A 16532-nucleotide genomic window follows, 5' to 3' on the forward strand; every position below is an offset into this window, starting at 1 on the left:
CAATCAGCCTTGGTGAACCTGGGACACGTCAACATAAACTTCGACTTTGATATTTGCTTCTCATGAAGTCAAGCACATGAATCAAATTTCTTCGGTCAAAAAATCACCCGTTCTCGAAGTTGATATCTCACCGGATCACCGAGACTTTGTAATCGCTACACGCAGCTCCTGCTCCATATATATATAACCAGAAATCACTTGCCGGCAAGTGTCCGTCCCAGCCGACAACAGCTGAACCTCGACGTACACTGGGCACTGGAGAGAGGACAGAAGACACGAGCCCAGTTTCATCTATATATTTGGTCTTACATCGCACATCTCACACCCACCTACATACATACAATGTCACTACAACCACCACCGCCGTCCAAACTCAAAATCGCCGTGATCCCGGGCGACGGGATCGGACAGGAAGTGATGCCATGGGGGCTGCGGTGCCTCTCGGCGGCAGCGCAAGTGTTTGACCTTTCGCTGGAATTCGAGACGTTCCCGTTCGCGTCGTGCGACTACTACCTGCGGCACGGCTCGATGCTGCCGGACGACTGGAAGGCGACGCTCTCGGGGTTCGACGCCATCTACTTCGGGGCGGTCGGGATGCCTGCCTTGGTCCCGGATCACGTTTCCCTCTGGGGGTCGCTGCTCCAGTTCCGGCGCGAGTTCGACCAGTACGTCAACCTGCGGCCTGCGCGGCTGATGCCGGGGGTGCGGTGTCCCCTCGCGGGGCGGGGGCCGGGGGACATCGACTTCTGGATCGTGCGCGAGAACACGGAGGGCGAGTACAGTTCGATCGGCGGCACCATCTTCGCCGGCACGGCGCGCGAGACGGTGGTGCAGGAGACGATCATGACCCGCGTCGGCGTCGACCGGGTCGTGCGGTACGCGTTCGACCTCGCGCGGCGCCGGCCGAAGAAGCACCTCACGTCCGCGACCAAGTCCAACGGCATCAGCATCACCATGCCGTACTGGGACGGCCGGGTCGCCGACATCCACGCCCGCGAGTACCCGGACGTCGCCGTCGACAAGTACCACATCGACATCCTGACCGCGCACTTCGTCCAGCACCCGGAGAGGTTCGACGTCGTCGTCGCCAGCAACCTGTTCGGCGACATCCTCTCGGACCTGGGCCCCGCCTGCGCCGGCACCATCGGCATCGCCCCGTCCGCCAACATCAACCCGACGCGCGAGTTCCCCAGCCTGTTCGAACCGGTGCACGGGAGCGCCCCCGACATCTTCGGCAAGGGGATCGCGAACCCCGTCGGCATGATCTGGGCCGGCCAGATGATGCTGGACCATTTCGGGTACAAGGACGCCGCCGACGCCGTGCTCAAGGCCGTCGAGAACGTCCTGGCACGCTCGGACAGCGATGTCGTCACGGCGGATATGGGTGGGAAGGGAACCACGGACAGTTTCGGCGAGGCCATAGAAAAGGAGATTTTGGCTGTTAAGCGACCATGATCGTACGAAACCGCTATTGGCAAAGTTAGCTGAGTACGACGGGACTAATAAAATGGGATGCTGTAAGCGTGGGTTCGTTATCTTAATCGAGAGAAAGACACACACAAAGAAAGGAAAACAGCCACCCGAGAACCCCAGAACCACAACCAATGAACACCAAATAAAGAATACTTCAGGGCGAGAACAATAGAAACAAAGTAGAAAACGAACTCAATATCATTTCACATACCCGTACTGAAGCTGAAGAACCTACATTAATACTTACCGTACGGAGCATCATTAATATCTAGTACACACTCGCGACTCAATGTACTCCATAAGAACCATAATCATGTCACATCATTGATGGATCTATGTTCATATGAATCTCCGTCGGAAGAACTGTTTCTTCCTAAAAGAATGTCTGATTGGCTTCATCTGCCTCTTTCTTCAAGGAAGGAGTCCCAAGGACTAAGAAAAGCAACAGGGAAAACAAAATCGAACCTCCGTCTTCGCGCCATACGACAGATCGTGCCCTGTACGGGATAAGAAGCCAGGTACTTCATGCTTCCACCGCCCCCTTATCCCATTACCAAATCCCCAACTTGTTCAATCTCAATCCTCGCTGCAATAATCGTTGGATTCCTTGTTCAATACACGCACGAACCCTGCAAGTCATCACCAGCTCCTTCGCCGCACCATTCCCAGCCAAGCTGAAGTTGACCAACACCAGTTGTGCTTGACTGGGTCACCATCCTGAACCACCATGGTTCTTCCTGAGAAAGCCAAGCTCAAAGTTACCTCTCTTGATGTCTAAGCAAGCTTCCCCTATTAGATCCTGCCGCATGATGACTATTGGAAAACAACCCCGCCGCCGGACTTGCTTGTCGACTTCTGGTTCCTCTACCGGGAGCATCCAGATTTGGACTTCCTGGAGGTTGGACGCTCGATCCTCTGGTCTGTACACCTCTGACACGCTTCAATTGACGGTTCTCTTCCTCCAGTTTTTTCAGTCGCACTTCTCGACTACGGATACCAAGTTGCAACTCCTGGATCTTTGAAGAGTGTTTTTCAAGGCTGTAAGCATGACTTTGTTCCTTGAGGCGCCGCTTTTCGTCACCAGCTTGCAGAGCGAGCTCGGCAACTTTGGTCTCCAGTTCTCGAACTTGTCCTGCGAACTCGGCAGCTTTGTTGGAGGCCTCTTGATATTGGGTTCGTGTGAATTCGAAATCTTTGCGTGTGTTCTCCAGCGACTTTTCGAGGTAGACGTTCTTTGCCTGGAAACCACGAGCCTCTTCACGAGCCGCTTCCAATGCAGCTGCGTCGCCGCCACCAGCTTTCAACTCTTCTCGCACGGTCGTCAATTCTGCTTGCAGCTCAGTCACTTTTCGTTTGAGCGACACATTGTCTTCGGCGATTCTCTCATGTCGCGATTTATTATTATCAATAATCTTTTGGAGCTTCTGTGTGGAAAAATCTAATTCGTGGCATTTCGTCATTCGTTTTTCATAACGTCGTTGAAGATTGGCATGATCCTCCCTCCACTTCCCGAGTTGCTCCTGGATTTTGGTCTTCTCTTCTTCGAGCTTCTGCCTGGCTTCACGTTCACTTTGAATATCTGCCTGTAATTTGGTGACAAGCTCCTGCATTTGTTGGAGTTGGCTGTCAGGTTCAGTCTTGACCATTACTTCTGCCGAGTCTCGGAGAGGAGTCACTCTCTGCCGCTTCGTTAAAGCAGGAAGAAAGTTGTCAACATCCAACATTCGCTTTTTACCCGATGGGGTCTCGGCTCGCGACGCAGGAGTTCTCGACCGGATGGGTTCTTGAGGTGTCGGAGCCATCGTTGGGACGCCGCTGGACCTTGATGGAGCTAGATCCATATCAATCAATTGCAGCGGAGGCATTGGTAGCGTCCAATTACTGGAGAAGTCTTTCGCTAGCGAAGCTCTGGTAATAACTCGAGCAAAGATGGTGAGTTTGCGCTCTGGAGTCTTCCGGAGACCTCGTTGTAGATCTGCCATGTCCATAGTACGACCTTCAGGTTCATCCGAAGCATCGGGTACATAAGTCGGCCTGCCTCCCAAATTTGGTCGGGCTTGATACGTAGCACGTACTAGAAGCTTCAGTCTTGATGGGGACGGCATGTCTTTCGGCAGACATCGATCCACGTGCTCAGATGAATTGGACACAAGGAAGTGGACCACAGGCAACAGTCCTGGAGGATTTGGCGAAAAGTACTGTCTGATACGCATGACTTGGGGATCTTGTGAATCGAACGACGCATCAAATGCAATCATCAAGATAGGTTTCAAAAGAAAGCTCACTTGATATGTCGAGAACGTGCTGATCAATTCGACTCGGAATTCATTTCGAGTACGCTCTGACTCCGGCGAGCTTGCAGTCGCTGGACGATCCTGTCGCCTAACATTGATATGCTTCAGTTTCAAGTATTGCTCGATCAGGTCCTGTACGGGCCCCGCTTGGCTCATGATAACGATGGAACATTCGACATTGACTAGCATGTCAACGAGGTGACCTAGGAGAGAAAATTTGGACCCTGCGTAGTTTGCGTAGGCTGCGTGTTCCTCTGACTGAATGGAATACTGTGTGAAAGTTCCGGGAAGGCCAAGGTCCATGTGCGTGACCGTGTCATTCAGTTGTTGGATCAATTCACCCATTTCAATCCGTTCTTGTGTCCTGGTGAGAGACCCATTAGCGGAGCCGACGGATTCATGCCGACTGAGAAATTTCAGGATTGCCTTCTTCTTCGACTTGATGATGTCGGAATAGACCGACTGGATCTTGCCTTCGGCTGGGAGAGCGAGGGCATACTCGTCAGGTCCCAATACTGGTAAGGTCGGAAGTACCAAGCCGTCAACCTGGGCGACATCTCTTTCATGTTCGACAGACTGTTGACTCGAGCTTGCTTTGGATTCTGCTGACGAATGCTCACCACTAAAAGATTGAGGTTCTTCCTCGATCGACTTCTGAATGGGCAGAGCGCTCCCGCCAAGTGCGACATCATAGACCGGTGCCTGTGGGGGGTGGATTGGGGCGAGTTCAGGTCCAGAATGGTGCTCGTGCTGGCTTGCAATTGGGGGTGACGTCGCGATCACACCAGCAGAGATATCCAGACTGCTCGAGTAACCATTCTGATCATGTCCTGGAACGTTACTCCCAGGTACAGTTGCTACACCAAACCCTGCAGTGCTTCCAGTCCGTACAGGTGGAGGGCTCATTGCCTGTGATGACGAGGGTATCGTTTGGTGTTCCATGGCGGACCCGAAAGCTCCGGAACGTGCCGAAGACGAAAAACCGTTCAAAGACTGCCTTCTAGATGTTGGGCGCTCGAAACCTTTACCAGTACTAAATCGAAACGGTGCTTGAGTTTGAAAGACCCAGGGTGATGACGTCGTCCCGTTCTGATATTGAGATGGTGTCTTGTCCAGCTGTGAAGAAAACCCGTTCACGTTGTAATTGTATCTTGACCCCGAGGAGTTGAGCTCTTCACTTGCCCGAAGATGATTTTCAGACTCTTGGGATGTGCTTTGGACGTACTGTGGCGAGCGTACGCCAAAGTCAGACGAAGTGGAAGTACTGAGAATATGTTGATGAAGAGTTGAAACAGATGGCTGAGTTCCACGTTTTCTAGAATTCCTCGGTGGTTGGCTTCGTATCGACACGGGGCTGGAATGTACTTTTCCAGGGGAAGTTTTGGTGCGTGTAGGAGGCCGAGACAAGTTCTTGGGCGTTGATGGAGTGACTGGTCTGCCGTTGGATAGTGGTGTGAAGTCGTTGGCAGCAAAGGAATTCGAAAAGCCCGAAGAGAGTCCTATCGGATCGGGTTGTTGCGTATCGGCTGATCGTTCGGGGGCACGAGGAAAAGGCGATCGTTCAGAGATGGCGTTCTGACCGTGAGGCGGAGAAAACCCTATAATGGCACCCTCAGAATTGATTTGACTAGAGTTTAGAGATTCGTATTCGCTCTTATCGATACGAGAAGGAGGGATTGTTACTGAAACCGACACGCGTTGTGATGTGTCTGTCTGAGTTTCCGCAATCTCGATGGGGGACGAGGCTGATCTCCCGGGCTTGCTTGTCGCTGTTCTGGAGTTCGATTTGGGTGTTGCTAACTTCCGCTGACTTGGAGTTCGTGATGATGATCTTTGCCGTGGCTGGCTAGGAGTGACCTTCTCGGAAGCTGCTTCGCTCGAGGAGTCTGGAATCCTATGGAGGGTTCTGCTGCGTCGAGGCTCTGGCTTCACACTGGCTGCGTGTGAGGTAGCTCTGGACGAGTCGCTCGTGTCTTGGGACCCTCGCTTTTTCCACTGTTCCCAATCCCGGAGCAGTTCACCACTCAACAGGTCAGCAGTCGGGACCCAGGATGGCTTCCAAACCTCGCCCGTTTCTGGGTGTTTCTCCCACTGGACTAGGTAGAATTTCTTCTTGGTCCTTCCGACTCTGCGTTCCTTCTCTTCTAGAATACGCGAGGCAGGCCAAGTGCCTTTACCGTGTTCGTGAAATCTTGTCGGTAGCCTCAGCTGCTCTTCCCAGGTCGGCTCTCGGGTCGAGTACTGGACGTTCTCGTCGGCGGCTTTCAACTTGCGCTTTGAAGACTTGTACTCAACACTGTCTAAGTTGCTGCGCACTGGATTCTTCATCGTCCTCCACGGCGGCTGCAGAAAAGAGTCATTGTCAGTGAGTGGATCATGGCGCACGAGAAAGGACAAGCAGCCAGCTCAGACAAAGGGAAAGTGGTATGTTGGTGTAGACTCACTGAAGATGTTTATGAAATTGGGGCGTAAAACGACTGGAGATTCGGCGGGTTTGGGGGGGCAACTTAGCCGAAGTCCCGTTACTGCTTGGGGGCTTCACTAACTTAGCCGGGCGGGATCCCTGTCGTGGTGCGGCTTGACCTGCTGTGCCCACCAGCCTAAGAAGATCAAGAGAAGATCCCCCGATGGAGGTCCGGCCCGGGCGGAAGCGAGTGAATGCTGTCGCCCCCAATTCGTGAGTGCGAACGTGTATGGTGTCGTTTTGAATGATGGCGACAGTACTGACTTGTATCTGTCTGATAGAGATGTCGAGAACGTGAGAGGCAGCAAGAAGGAGGGCAGGATGCGAGGCAGGCAGCAGGCGTCTTGTGACAGACAAGTAAAGAGATCAGTCAGTTCGTCTTTTGGTACCGAATGATGATGGTACCTTGCGCTCGTTGGTGGCAATTCTGCCCGGGATCACAGACAGCGGCGACTTACAATGCGCCATCAACCCGACTCAACCGTGACAAAGAGAGGGACGGCGATGTCATTATCCTCTCGATTTAAAATTCTCCGACTGTCTATGTCTATATCAACCTGAGCATTGTTACATATTCTCAACACTTGGCCTCCCGAAACACCGTGAGGTCCTTCTCCTCGGCGCCCTTCCGCCACTCTGCGAAATCAAACCCAAGCTCTTCCATCGTTCTGACCTTGACCTTGGCCTCTCCTCTCTTGAGATAGGCGGCCTTGATATCTGGGAATTTCGATCTCATCCACACTTGTCTCTCGTCCCATCTTGTCCCAAGCCGGCCTACGCCCCCATTCTCGAGACCGTCTCTCTTGCTCGCCTTCTGGGCCCAGTCGTAGAACTCGTTAATCTGTGCGGCGTCTTGGGGAAACTTTTTGAGATGGAAATACTTGCCGTCCCCGTTCTTCTCGATATTGTCAAGCTCCCACTTCTGCATCTCGCTCTTCGATGGTAAGTTGAGCCGACCGCTCCAGACGCGGGCAACGACAGCGGCCTGGTTTTGAGACAGTGGGAACGGGATGACTTTGAGATTGATGACTGGGAACGCAAGTGTAGGGTGGTTGATATGGAACAAGTGTTGATACAGCCCTCTTGTGCGGAATCCGTCAGTGATCAATGGTGGCGACAGCTGTGACAGAAAGGGAAACGAATAAAAGTATCCAGTCGCAAAGACAATAGCGTCAAAGTCCTTCTCTATTCTACCGCTTTTAAATCTCAACGCCCGGTGACCTTCGCTGGCCGGGAGGCACTCCACAAGCTCGTCGATATCCTCTCGCCACTCGGCTGGTGGTAGGGTTCCGAAGGCAGACACGGAACGGGCAGACAGGAATATAGGAGTTTTGCAGTATGTGCCAATTTGGGTGGCGATGTCGAGACCACTGGCAGAGTTTCCTACCACCAGGACCTTCTTGTCCCGATAGTCCTCTGGTCTGCGGTACGCCTTGGAATGAATGATGGTCCCCGGGTAGATGGTGTTCCACTCAGCAATGCCCTTGATATCCGGAACGTAGGGGATTGTATAGTGACCATTCGCGACCACCACTGCATCATAAACATGCCGCGTTGTCTCTTTGGTATGAACGTCTTCGGCCACAAGGTTCCATTGCCCGTGTCCCTCCGCCTGAGGGGCAGTCGACGTCAAGTCCTTCACAGCGGTATGGAACCTGATCAGATGGCGCACGTCAGCGGCGTACTCTTCCAGATATCGAAGAACAGCCTGGTGGCTCGGAAACAGGGGGTCGGCGTCCGAAAATGGCTTGTCAGAGAACGCCATCAGCTGCTTTGGGATGTTGGTCTCCAGATAGTCGTACAGGGGCGATTCAAACTCCAGTGACTCGGCACCGGAGTCTTGATGGCCATATCGGGGGTTGACCTGGGGCACAGAAATCTGTCTAGATTGCACGGGCTCGGAAAGATTCCATATTCCACCTACACCGTCACGCTGCTCGTAGACATCTATGGTATCGAAGGCCTTTTCAGCAAGGAGGTATCTAATGGTAGTCAGCTACGACGATTCGACAAAGAGCTTTTGAACCCTGAAGATTGACGAACTTCGCACAGGAAACCCCGACCGGACCAGCCCCAATCACTGCAACCCTCGATATTGAGGACGTAGAACCTGCGTCGCCCATTGGCATGTATGAAGACGTAGTATGGGCTGGGTGACAATGAGTCTCTCAGAGAGCCGGCGAGTCGATTCAGCAATTTCTTTCTGCAGGATCCTAAACTCACACCACTATCAAGGTGCGCATCTCCGCTCCACCCTCCTTGTCTTTCGGTCAATCACAGCCAACACAGTCCCACGACACTCTCGTCTCTCTACTCGCCGGAAGTGATGTGATATGTCTTCAACAAGTCGCCACGGTCGAGCGCCTCCGCTCCCAGCAGCGGGCCGCCCGTCCTAACCTCAGGAGCCCATTGGGGATTCTGCGTGGCAGGTAGAGAAAGAATACGTACCGGATTGCTTGCTAATTTTCTTATTGGTTGGTGTAACTGCCTTTCAAGGTTGCTCAAGACTGAGCCCGTCGATGTTGTTCACGTACTTTGGCAGCAAAGATCCTTGCCAGCTCTTCGAACCCTCTGTTCACGGGCCATTGCCTCTGCTGTCTTGCTCCACTGGTCGAACGACTTCAGCGATTCTGCTCGAGCTGATCAGTGTAAGCTTCTTTCAAATACACTCTGTCGTACTCCAAACCCCAAATGGCCTCCCTCCCTCGACCAAATGCTTCCAAGCTTAGTAAACCTCCTTATTCGCTTGATCAGGGGGACGGTCTACTGGTGGAAAACTCATGCAACCATGTGAGGTTTTGTCTGTGGATGGATGTTGATAAGATTTACCAAAATCACCCTTCAGATTGCATTGGGATACAAAGATGCAACTCATCGAGATTATACGCATATCCAAGATCTTTGACCAAAAACGAAGAAGCCCCAGAAGACTCCACCCAAAACGAGTACAACAGTTCACAAAAAAGTAGCTGCAAAGAAATCAGGGCTCATCTGTCGGACCTTCTTCAGATCTTCAATTGTGTCAACACTGACGCTGTCCGCCTTCTCCGTGACAGTGAGGTGGATAGTTTCGCCATGGAACAGTATTCGCAATTGCTCTAAGCGCTCGATCCTCTCCACTGAAGCGTCGGACCATGATTTGAACTTCCTCAGAAAGCCTGCCCGGTAAGCGTACAGTCCGATGTGGCGGAAGAATTGCTCCTGCAGTGGTTCGTCGTGTGTGACGGCGCCTTCACGATCCCACGGGATCGCAGCCCGTGAGAAATACAAGGCACGATTGTTCTGGTCGAAGACGACTTTCACGACGTTGGGATCGAACAGGCTTTTGCTCTCTGTAATGGGCGTCGCCAACGTCGCCACGCTGTCGAGACAGAGACCAAGGTCTTCTGCAACCAGCGCAATGTGTCGAGGATCAATAAGCGGCTCGTCGCCTTGCACGTTGACAATGATGTGGTCGTCAGGAAATCGGTACAGCTCCACGACTTCAGTCAGTCGATCAGTGCCGCTCTGGTGATGCGCACTGGTCATGCAAGACTCGGCCCCATGGCGTCGAGCTTCAGCCGCAATGTCTGCGTGGTCGGTAGCGACGATAACTCCATCGGCACCTGAAAGTTTCGACCTCGCTATCACATGGGCTATCATGCTCTGGCCGTGAATATCGCTCAGGGGCTTCCCGGGGAGTCGTTTGGACTCATACCGTGCCGGAATGACCACACTAAATCGCATTCTTTTGAGATTGATCGTCCAGATTTCTTGGTTGAAGGGCCGCTTTGAATTCATGCGGTCTCCTGACAGACTTTATCCACAGACTTCATTCCTGATTACGGGCGCTTAGTTGTTGATAAGTATCTGTTGGCGCTTACCGCAGCTTGCATCATGTTATGCCACACCAAGGATTAGGCGCCTAGGGGTCAAATGGGATGTATTGACGAGTCTGACCCTCTAGCACCAGGACGGTCGGTTCCCATGGGGTTTGTACGGTGCATTATGGCTCAACTGCTGACCGTTTCTCCCGTATTCTATGCTGCCTTTGTTATTGGATATCGGTAATGACTCGCGCTGTCCTTACTTGTGTTTCACGGCTTTCTGTCCAGAAGTTCCGGTCGGGTTAAAGATCGCCCTCTCCCTCGACAGCTTGCACGTCGACTGTGTTCAGCTTGGCAAGGATTGGGAGCTACTGGCGCGGCTGGTGCTCGCCAGACGAAACGAAGTGTGGTTACAGACGCTTTCCTGCCCCTTCCCTTGCGCGAGGCTGCCATCAAAAAAAACATAAAAACGTCGGACGTTGGGTTTGGTCGTCAAAAACCAGTGCTATCAGCGCACAAGTCATGAGGCAGTCGACTTTTTCGACTGATTCCGCTGTCTCTTCTTGGGCTCGTTCATGTCCTTATTCTCGTCGTTGCGCCGCCTCTTGACCACATCCTTCTCGCCGTGTCCCTTTGTCTCGAGTAGCTCTTCACTCTGGCCTGATTCCAATCCACCACTCATCCAAATCCCACTCCCAATGATGCTCTCCGTGCCATCGTCCCAACTCACGCTCATCTCCGTGGCTGTCGCGTCCCTCTCTGCAATCCACGCGGCAGCAATCTTGCCAGTCTCCTGCCCTACCGCCTCCGTCCCCTTCTTGCCTCCCTTGACATTCATACCGTGATCCGCCCCACGCACCACGACCATCCAGTTCTTCGCCTTCATCTTGCCTCGGACCTCTTTCAATTTCTCGACATCGCACATGCTATCTCTGTCGCCTGAGATGAATAAAACGTCCACGCCAGGTTTGATGTCCGACAGAATCTTGTCCCTCACATCTCCATTCGGGCCCGTCAGCGGATACGACACCAGGATGAGCATCTGAACATCCTCGTCCTCCTGGGCGGCAAGAACAGCGGCTCGAGAACCCATACTGCGTCCGCCGAATACGACTTTCCAACCGCTGACGCTCTTGCTGTTCTGCTTCTCGTACGCCAGCACCATGCTGAACATCTTCGTCCGTGACTTGAGGTTCATGTTGCCCTTGAAACAGACAATGTTCGAGCCCGTATCTGCGAACCCCTGCGCGAAGTGGACAAGCGCTGGAGCTGTCAACCCTCCTCCGGCGCCGTGCGTGAAGACCAAGGGCGGCGGCACACCGCCTGGCCCGGCGCTCCGGATGCAGGGGATAGATTTGGACCCCGACGACGCGGGTACTTCGTGGTTGCTTAGCGTTCGCTGTGTCTTTGGTGCAGGAGCTACAGGCGAGGAAGCTGGCAAAGGAACTCCACCGTCTGCATCGGGGTCTGTGTCGTCGACGTTATCCGTGCTTGTAGCTTCTTGTACCGGCCGCGTCACTTTGGACTTCTTGGTAGTCTGTGAGCTACGCTTGCCTTGGCCCTGTGCGGGCATTGTAGATGCCGATGACTGCTTCACGCTTTCCTGTTCTCCTGCCTTCGCGCTCCTTTTGAGAGCTCGTGGTTGACGTGCACGTGGGGGCATGATTCGAAGCGTGTACCTACACTGTAGATATGCAATAAGATGTCTCCCTGAAGTTGGATTGTCGGTGTCAACCGCCCAATCTGAACGCGATTGGCAGTAATGACACCGGAGTCACGAGCACTGTCGAAATAAAGGGACACTGCAGTAAATGAAGATTTCGCCCTGCGATCACATACTAACGAGAGATGTTGCACCGTTTGTAAAAACAAAGAGAAATATATCCGAGGTAATAGGAGAGGCTATCGAGCTTTGACGTGGAAAAGATCCCCGACACGTCCTGGTCTTACCCGCTCCAGGCAACCGACCTGCCTAAAGCGGACGCTCTGAGAGACTTTCGTGACCCAACAACGCTTACACCGCACACACTCATACCGGACCTGTGCTCGTTGTCTAACAAGTGTTTGTAATTGACGCCAGACAAGTTATTCACCAAAATGAATCAACGACTACCTTTCCTGTCTTGCCTTGCGCTCTTTCATGAACACCGAAAATGCGCCCGCTTGAGAAGTCGAGTTTCGAGACGTTTCGTCATGTCTCCTGGCGTGTAGTCGCGGCACTGCTCACCATCTCTTTAACTAGTGGAATTCCATTATTTGTGGACACATTCTCTGTCCCGAACGCGCTGGCAAAATTTTGGAGAGAACCGACAACCACCAGCTTCCAGTTGATTCCTGTGCGTCAAGAAGAGCCGCCCTGATATGTTCCCATGATCTGCGAAATGACGGAATCAAAGTACGCCTCGTCGATAACAGCACCGAAGCTACAATCACCATAAGTACTGAGCGATGTGAATATGACTGGGATCGGCTCACCCATAGCACTTGACCTCAGGTACAAGCTTGGCCCTGATATCATCGAGTCCAGCCATTGTAAGATCCGGGAACTTTGGGTGCAGGCGTACCCTCTGCCACGCCTCGACGGGTGTGATTTCTCCATCAAGGCTCAGGCGGTCCGAGAACTCAAGCAGTTTCTCCAATTCGACCGCCGGCACTGTCCACTTCGTTCCATCAGGTAGTCCGGATCCCGTCTCGGTCGGCTGCGACGACAGCGGAGGCGAGCACCGCATTATCGGACTCATCAACATCATCTCGTGCCCGCTGCCATCAATGTCCGTTCTGTGTATGGCGTGATGTTCCAGGCACACGTATTCGAGCCCAAGGACGAAATCGACGCCTATCTGAGTTGTCCCGAGACCGTGAGGATGCGGAACCGTCGACGACACGTCTGCCACATCTTGTCCCTCTCCTGGTTGTTTATACTGAAGCCGATCAAAGCCTGTGTCGGCACTGTCGCGAAGACTCATGTTAGCCAGGGCCTCAGGGTCCACGTTCGAAGTGAGAGGATGTAGCGGTGGGAACGTGGATGATATGTCGCCTTCTGTGAGCGTGCTAGCTCCGGCAGTGTATTCGGGGGCGTATGCGTATGCTTGTGGTAGCTGGGCACGAATAGTCTGGGAATGGTGATCAGGCATTCCGATTAATTCGACGGCGGCCTGAGGGCTTTGGATGAGCGGGTCTGATGCCAAATCGTCGGGCAAGACTAGGTTGTGAAGTTTGATCAGATCTTTAAGTCGACGAATCGTGGCCTTGTACGCCTGGATCTCGGCGTCGTTTGAGGCATCTTTTGCCCGTAGCTTGGCCACCTCCATCTCCAACATCTTGAGGTAGCTTGCTTTGCGATCACGATGCGTCCTAGAATTACGGGCGTAAGCGAACAACTCTAAAAAAAATTTATGTGCTTTGAATTGGAGTCGGGATATGACTATATGCGTACGGACTATCTGCCTGGGGCGAATTCTGCCCTTCGGCCGACTGAGAGAGACAGAAATAGGAGTGCGTGGCGGGTGGTTGCTTACCTCTGTGCCCTCCTGACCTGCTCGCGTCGCCGGGACCGGGCGTCCTGTCCGGAATTGTCCTCGGAAGGGGCAGAAGATGAAGGGCCTGCTTCTAAGAACCGATGATTAGTCTTCCTCGGAACATAAAAAGACGTCGTACTCACCGGAGAATGGCTTCGAGAGCTTGGACAACCATTTCGGTGATTTGCTGGCCATGGCTGCCCCGGAGTACACTGGCGAGAAAGTTTCTCTAGCGACAACTAGATCGAGCTGGCCTTCATGCGAGATGTGTCGAGGATATGTCACTGACAGGAAGTTGCTACTCGATAAACTTGGGCCTGCGAGCGAATGCGTGTATCGTCTGATGATGCAAGGCCTGGTTCCGCAGTGTTGATTCAGGGTGATTATGGAAACAATTGCTCCCTCCACCTCCCAGAAGGGCTAGACTCGAAGATGGATGCTCGGCGCTGTTCGACTAAACAAATATTTGATTGTGTATCATCAGTACATTTTCCTGGACATTCAAGCAGTATAAGTATGCTGAGAGTTTCCTGCCCATGGCACAAGACCATATAATGAGTGGCAAGACTAGGTGCATATCCACCAAGGTCTTCACGCAGGAATTTCGTCGACGTCGTCCTTTTCTGAACGGCACCTTTCGCATTTGGCCGTCTAATTGGACCCAGGGACGGACGATGCAACTGCATACAGTAATGTCGATCGGATAGTACGTAAGCATTAAACCATTTCAGCCTTATGGGCCTTGATTGATGCTTTGTCAGGTGGAGATCTCGGTCACTCTGCGCTCTTGTGCGGGCGCTCAAAAGGGTCCGAGGCTCCGGACGTGGTATCTTCATGATATATTCTTCATGAACTCCATGTCCGCTGACATCTAAAATAAGACGGGGCCGTGTACCTTGAGTAGTCCCAGTCGAAGCGATCAGCCAAGGCATCATTAAAAAAAGAATGATAAACCCCAACCATGTCACCTCAGGGATGAAATTATGGTTCACCAAAATCGGCCGCCACCGTGCAGGATGTTTCCCATCGCTGGTCTGCGACACTACCCGTCCTTCGCGCGACGTATCGATCATGGACCGGTTTCGATCTAGAGCAGGAAATGCTTCGTGGATCTCATTGGGCTTGAGGCGTTGATGACATCGACCTTGGTGACGTGCTGAGCCACTCTATTGCCCATGGAGCGATTGTAATCGTTGTACTTATAGAGTATGTCTGACCCTTCTGCCAAGGTCAGGCAAGACGCGATGGTTGTCGCCGTTGCCAAATCATAGAATCGAGGCAAGCGGTCTAGCTTTGGCTAGAGCCGGAAGTCGAAGTTGTCAAAGAGCACCTTCTCACCGATCGCAGCAAAAACCGTCAGGGAAGATGGAAGTTCCGCAGGGATGCGGTGCCCAGGGATGATCAGAAGAGCCCTATCATTTCATTAGGATGAACGTTCATTCATAGCGCTTCCGTGGTCGGAGTGGAAGTGAGTTTGGAAGTGTCCAAAGCTGACCACAATAAAGTCGAGCGAGCGGTCACAAGTGGGAAATACTACTGAGGAGGCCATGGCCGATCCAAAGCTTTCGACACAGCCTGATGCCACGGATGGACTCGATCTATTGAGCAAAGAAGAACTCCGTATGGATGCTCCTGTACGGTCGGATCCATCTAGGATCTCTCCAGAGCCTGCGTGATACCAGCTCTTCGGTTGAACAAAGCAGGCCAGGCTTATCAATCATCGAGAGAATGAAAGGGAAGACAGGACCAACGGCCCCTCCAAATGGCACGCAGATGGTTGAGGTTGTGCCTGAGCCTCCGAGTATTGTCTGTACAATACGAAAGTACTCTACGGAGTACGTTGCCTCCAACAACCCCCGCCTGTGGAGTCTTTGGGCCTTGTGGAGTCACTTAAGCCTAGAATAAAAGCTTGTACTCGGCACCTACTGATGTTCACCTATTCGTGCGCCGTATTGACTCAGGTGAAGGCAGAACGTCACTTTCGTGGATTGCTATTCGGAAAGCACAACATGTCCAAACGTAAGGATTCGGCCAAGTGACTTGGTCAGATGGTTCTCTTTGTCCTCTCATGATATGATGAGGCTCGGAATGTTTCGATCCATTCCTCGGTCTGCCCGCAGCACGAGAAATTCCGCTCCTGGTCGACGCCGAATATCTCAGAGCAAGACGAATGCTCACGAACATCCCCCTCCTCCACCTCGGCCTCGTCCTCGTCCTCCGCTGCCGCCGACTGATGAACAAGCAGCCCTGAGAGGGCGCTTCGAACGGTTTATAGATCGCACACCGCGATTCCTCCGACGCGGCCTAGATGGACTACGTCGAGCCCCAGTCTCGCATGCTACTGCATTCTTCATTTTACACGAGATTACCGCGATTATCCCACTCTTCGGACTGGCTTCAGCTTTTCACTACTGGCAATGGCTGCCACCATATTTTGCCGAAGGAGCGTGGGTCGTTGACGGCGTGGAGCGGTTTGGAAGGTATTTTCGCAAGAAAGGCTGGATCAGTGCAAACGACGAGGAGGAAGTTGAAGAACAGACCAAAGACGGCCAGGCGACACGGTTCGAGAAGAAAGATGGCGTAACCAAATGGTTCGGACGGGGGGAGAGTGCCACTCGATGGGTTGTCGAGTTGGCCAGTGCCTATGCTATTGTAAAGGTCCTGTTACCCGTCCGCATATTTCTGAGCGTATGGGGTGCTCCGTGGTTTGCCAGGCTTGCGGTTATCCCTGTTGGAAACGCTGCGAGATCATTGTTTCGCGGGAAGAAGTCGTGAAGAAGTCACTCGCAATTCTGCAACGCACACTTGAAGCTTGTGTCTCAATAGACTAAAAGCAAGAGCAGAGAAACATAATCCAGGCTATTCATCATTGGTGATAATTCTGGTTACCTTAACGGCTTCTGTATCGCTGATGGCTGGTGTTGCCGACAGATCCAAACTATGTATTCGGTCACGCAAGCCATGCCAGGCCACCGTT

At 52.7% G+C, this 16532-nt stretch overlaps 7 protein-coding genes across 7 annotated transcripts; 2 read left to right on the forward strand and 5 right to left on the reverse strand.

Annotated features, from left to right (window-relative positions):
• Positions 1-342: 342 nt before the first annotated feature.
• PV08_02431 (tartrate dehydrogenase) lies at positions 343-1455 on the forward strand (the record flags this gene model as incomplete). The annotated part of the gene is made up of 1 exon (XM_016376789.1): positions 343-1455. One exon carries the CDS (start codon positions 343-345, stop codon positions 1453-1455), a length of 1113 nt encoding a protein of 370 aa, XP_016238359.1.
• A 776-nt stretch (positions 1456-2231) lies between these two features.
• Positions 2232-6095, reverse strand: PV08_02432 (uncharacterized protein; the record flags this gene model as incomplete). Its single annotated transcript, XM_016376790.1, has 1 exon — positions 2232-6095. The coding sequence occupies one exon, from the start codon at positions 6093-6095 to the stop codon at positions 2232-2234; it is 3864 nt and encodes a 1287-aa protein (XP_016238360.1).
• A 713-nt stretch (positions 6096-6808) lies between these two features.
• PV08_02433 (uncharacterized protein) lies at positions 6809-8354 on the reverse strand (the record flags this gene model as incomplete). Its single annotated transcript, XM_016376791.1, has 2 exons — positions 6809-8213; positions 8275-8354. 2 exons carry the CDS (start codon positions 8352-8354, stop codon positions 6809-6811), a joined length of 1485 nt encoding a protein of 494 aa, XP_016238361.1.
• Positions 8355-9186: 832 nt separating this feature from the next.
• On the reverse strand, positions 9187-9957 carry PV08_02434 (3-deoxy-D-manno-octulosonate cytidylyltransferase; the record flags this gene model as incomplete). The annotated part of the gene is made up of 1 exon (XM_016376792.1): positions 9187-9957. One exon carries the CDS (start codon positions 9955-9957, stop codon positions 9187-9189), a length of 771 nt encoding a protein of 256 aa, XP_016238362.1.
• A 600-nt stretch (positions 9958-10557) lies between these two features.
• PV08_02435 (uncharacterized protein) lies at positions 10558-11700 on the reverse strand (the record flags this gene model as incomplete). The annotated part of the gene is made up of 1 exon (XM_016376793.1): positions 10558-11700. The coding sequence occupies one exon, from the start codon at positions 11698-11700 to the stop codon at positions 10558-10560; it is 1143 nt and encodes a 380-aa protein (XP_016238363.1).
• A 678-nt stretch (positions 11701-12378) lies between these two features.
• Positions 12379-13750, reverse strand: PV08_02436 (uncharacterized protein; the record flags this gene model as incomplete). The annotated part of the gene is made up of 4 exons (XM_016376794.1): positions 12379-12460; positions 12513-13391; positions 13556-13646; positions 13699-13750. The coding sequence occupies 4 exons, from the start codon at positions 13748-13750 to the stop codon at positions 12379-12381; spliced, it is 1104 nt and encodes a 367-aa protein (XP_016238364.1).
• Positions 13751-15643: 1893 nt separating this feature from the next.
• PV08_02437 (uncharacterized protein) lies at positions 15644-16330 on the forward strand (the record flags this gene model as incomplete). Its single annotated transcript, XM_016376795.1, has 1 exon — positions 15644-16330. One exon carries the CDS (start codon positions 15644-15646, stop codon positions 16328-16330), a length of 687 nt encoding a protein of 228 aa, XP_016238365.1.
• Positions 16331-16532: the final 202 nt, after the last annotated feature.

This window comes from Exophiala spinifera, assembly GCF_000836115.1.
Source record: "Exophiala spinifera strain CBS 89968 unplaced genomic scaffold supercont1.2, whole genome shotgun sequence".
In the NCBI taxonomy this organism is placed as follows: Eukaryota; Fungi; Ascomycota; class Eurotiomycetes; order Chaetothyriales; family Herpotrichiellaceae; genus Exophiala; species Exophiala spinifera.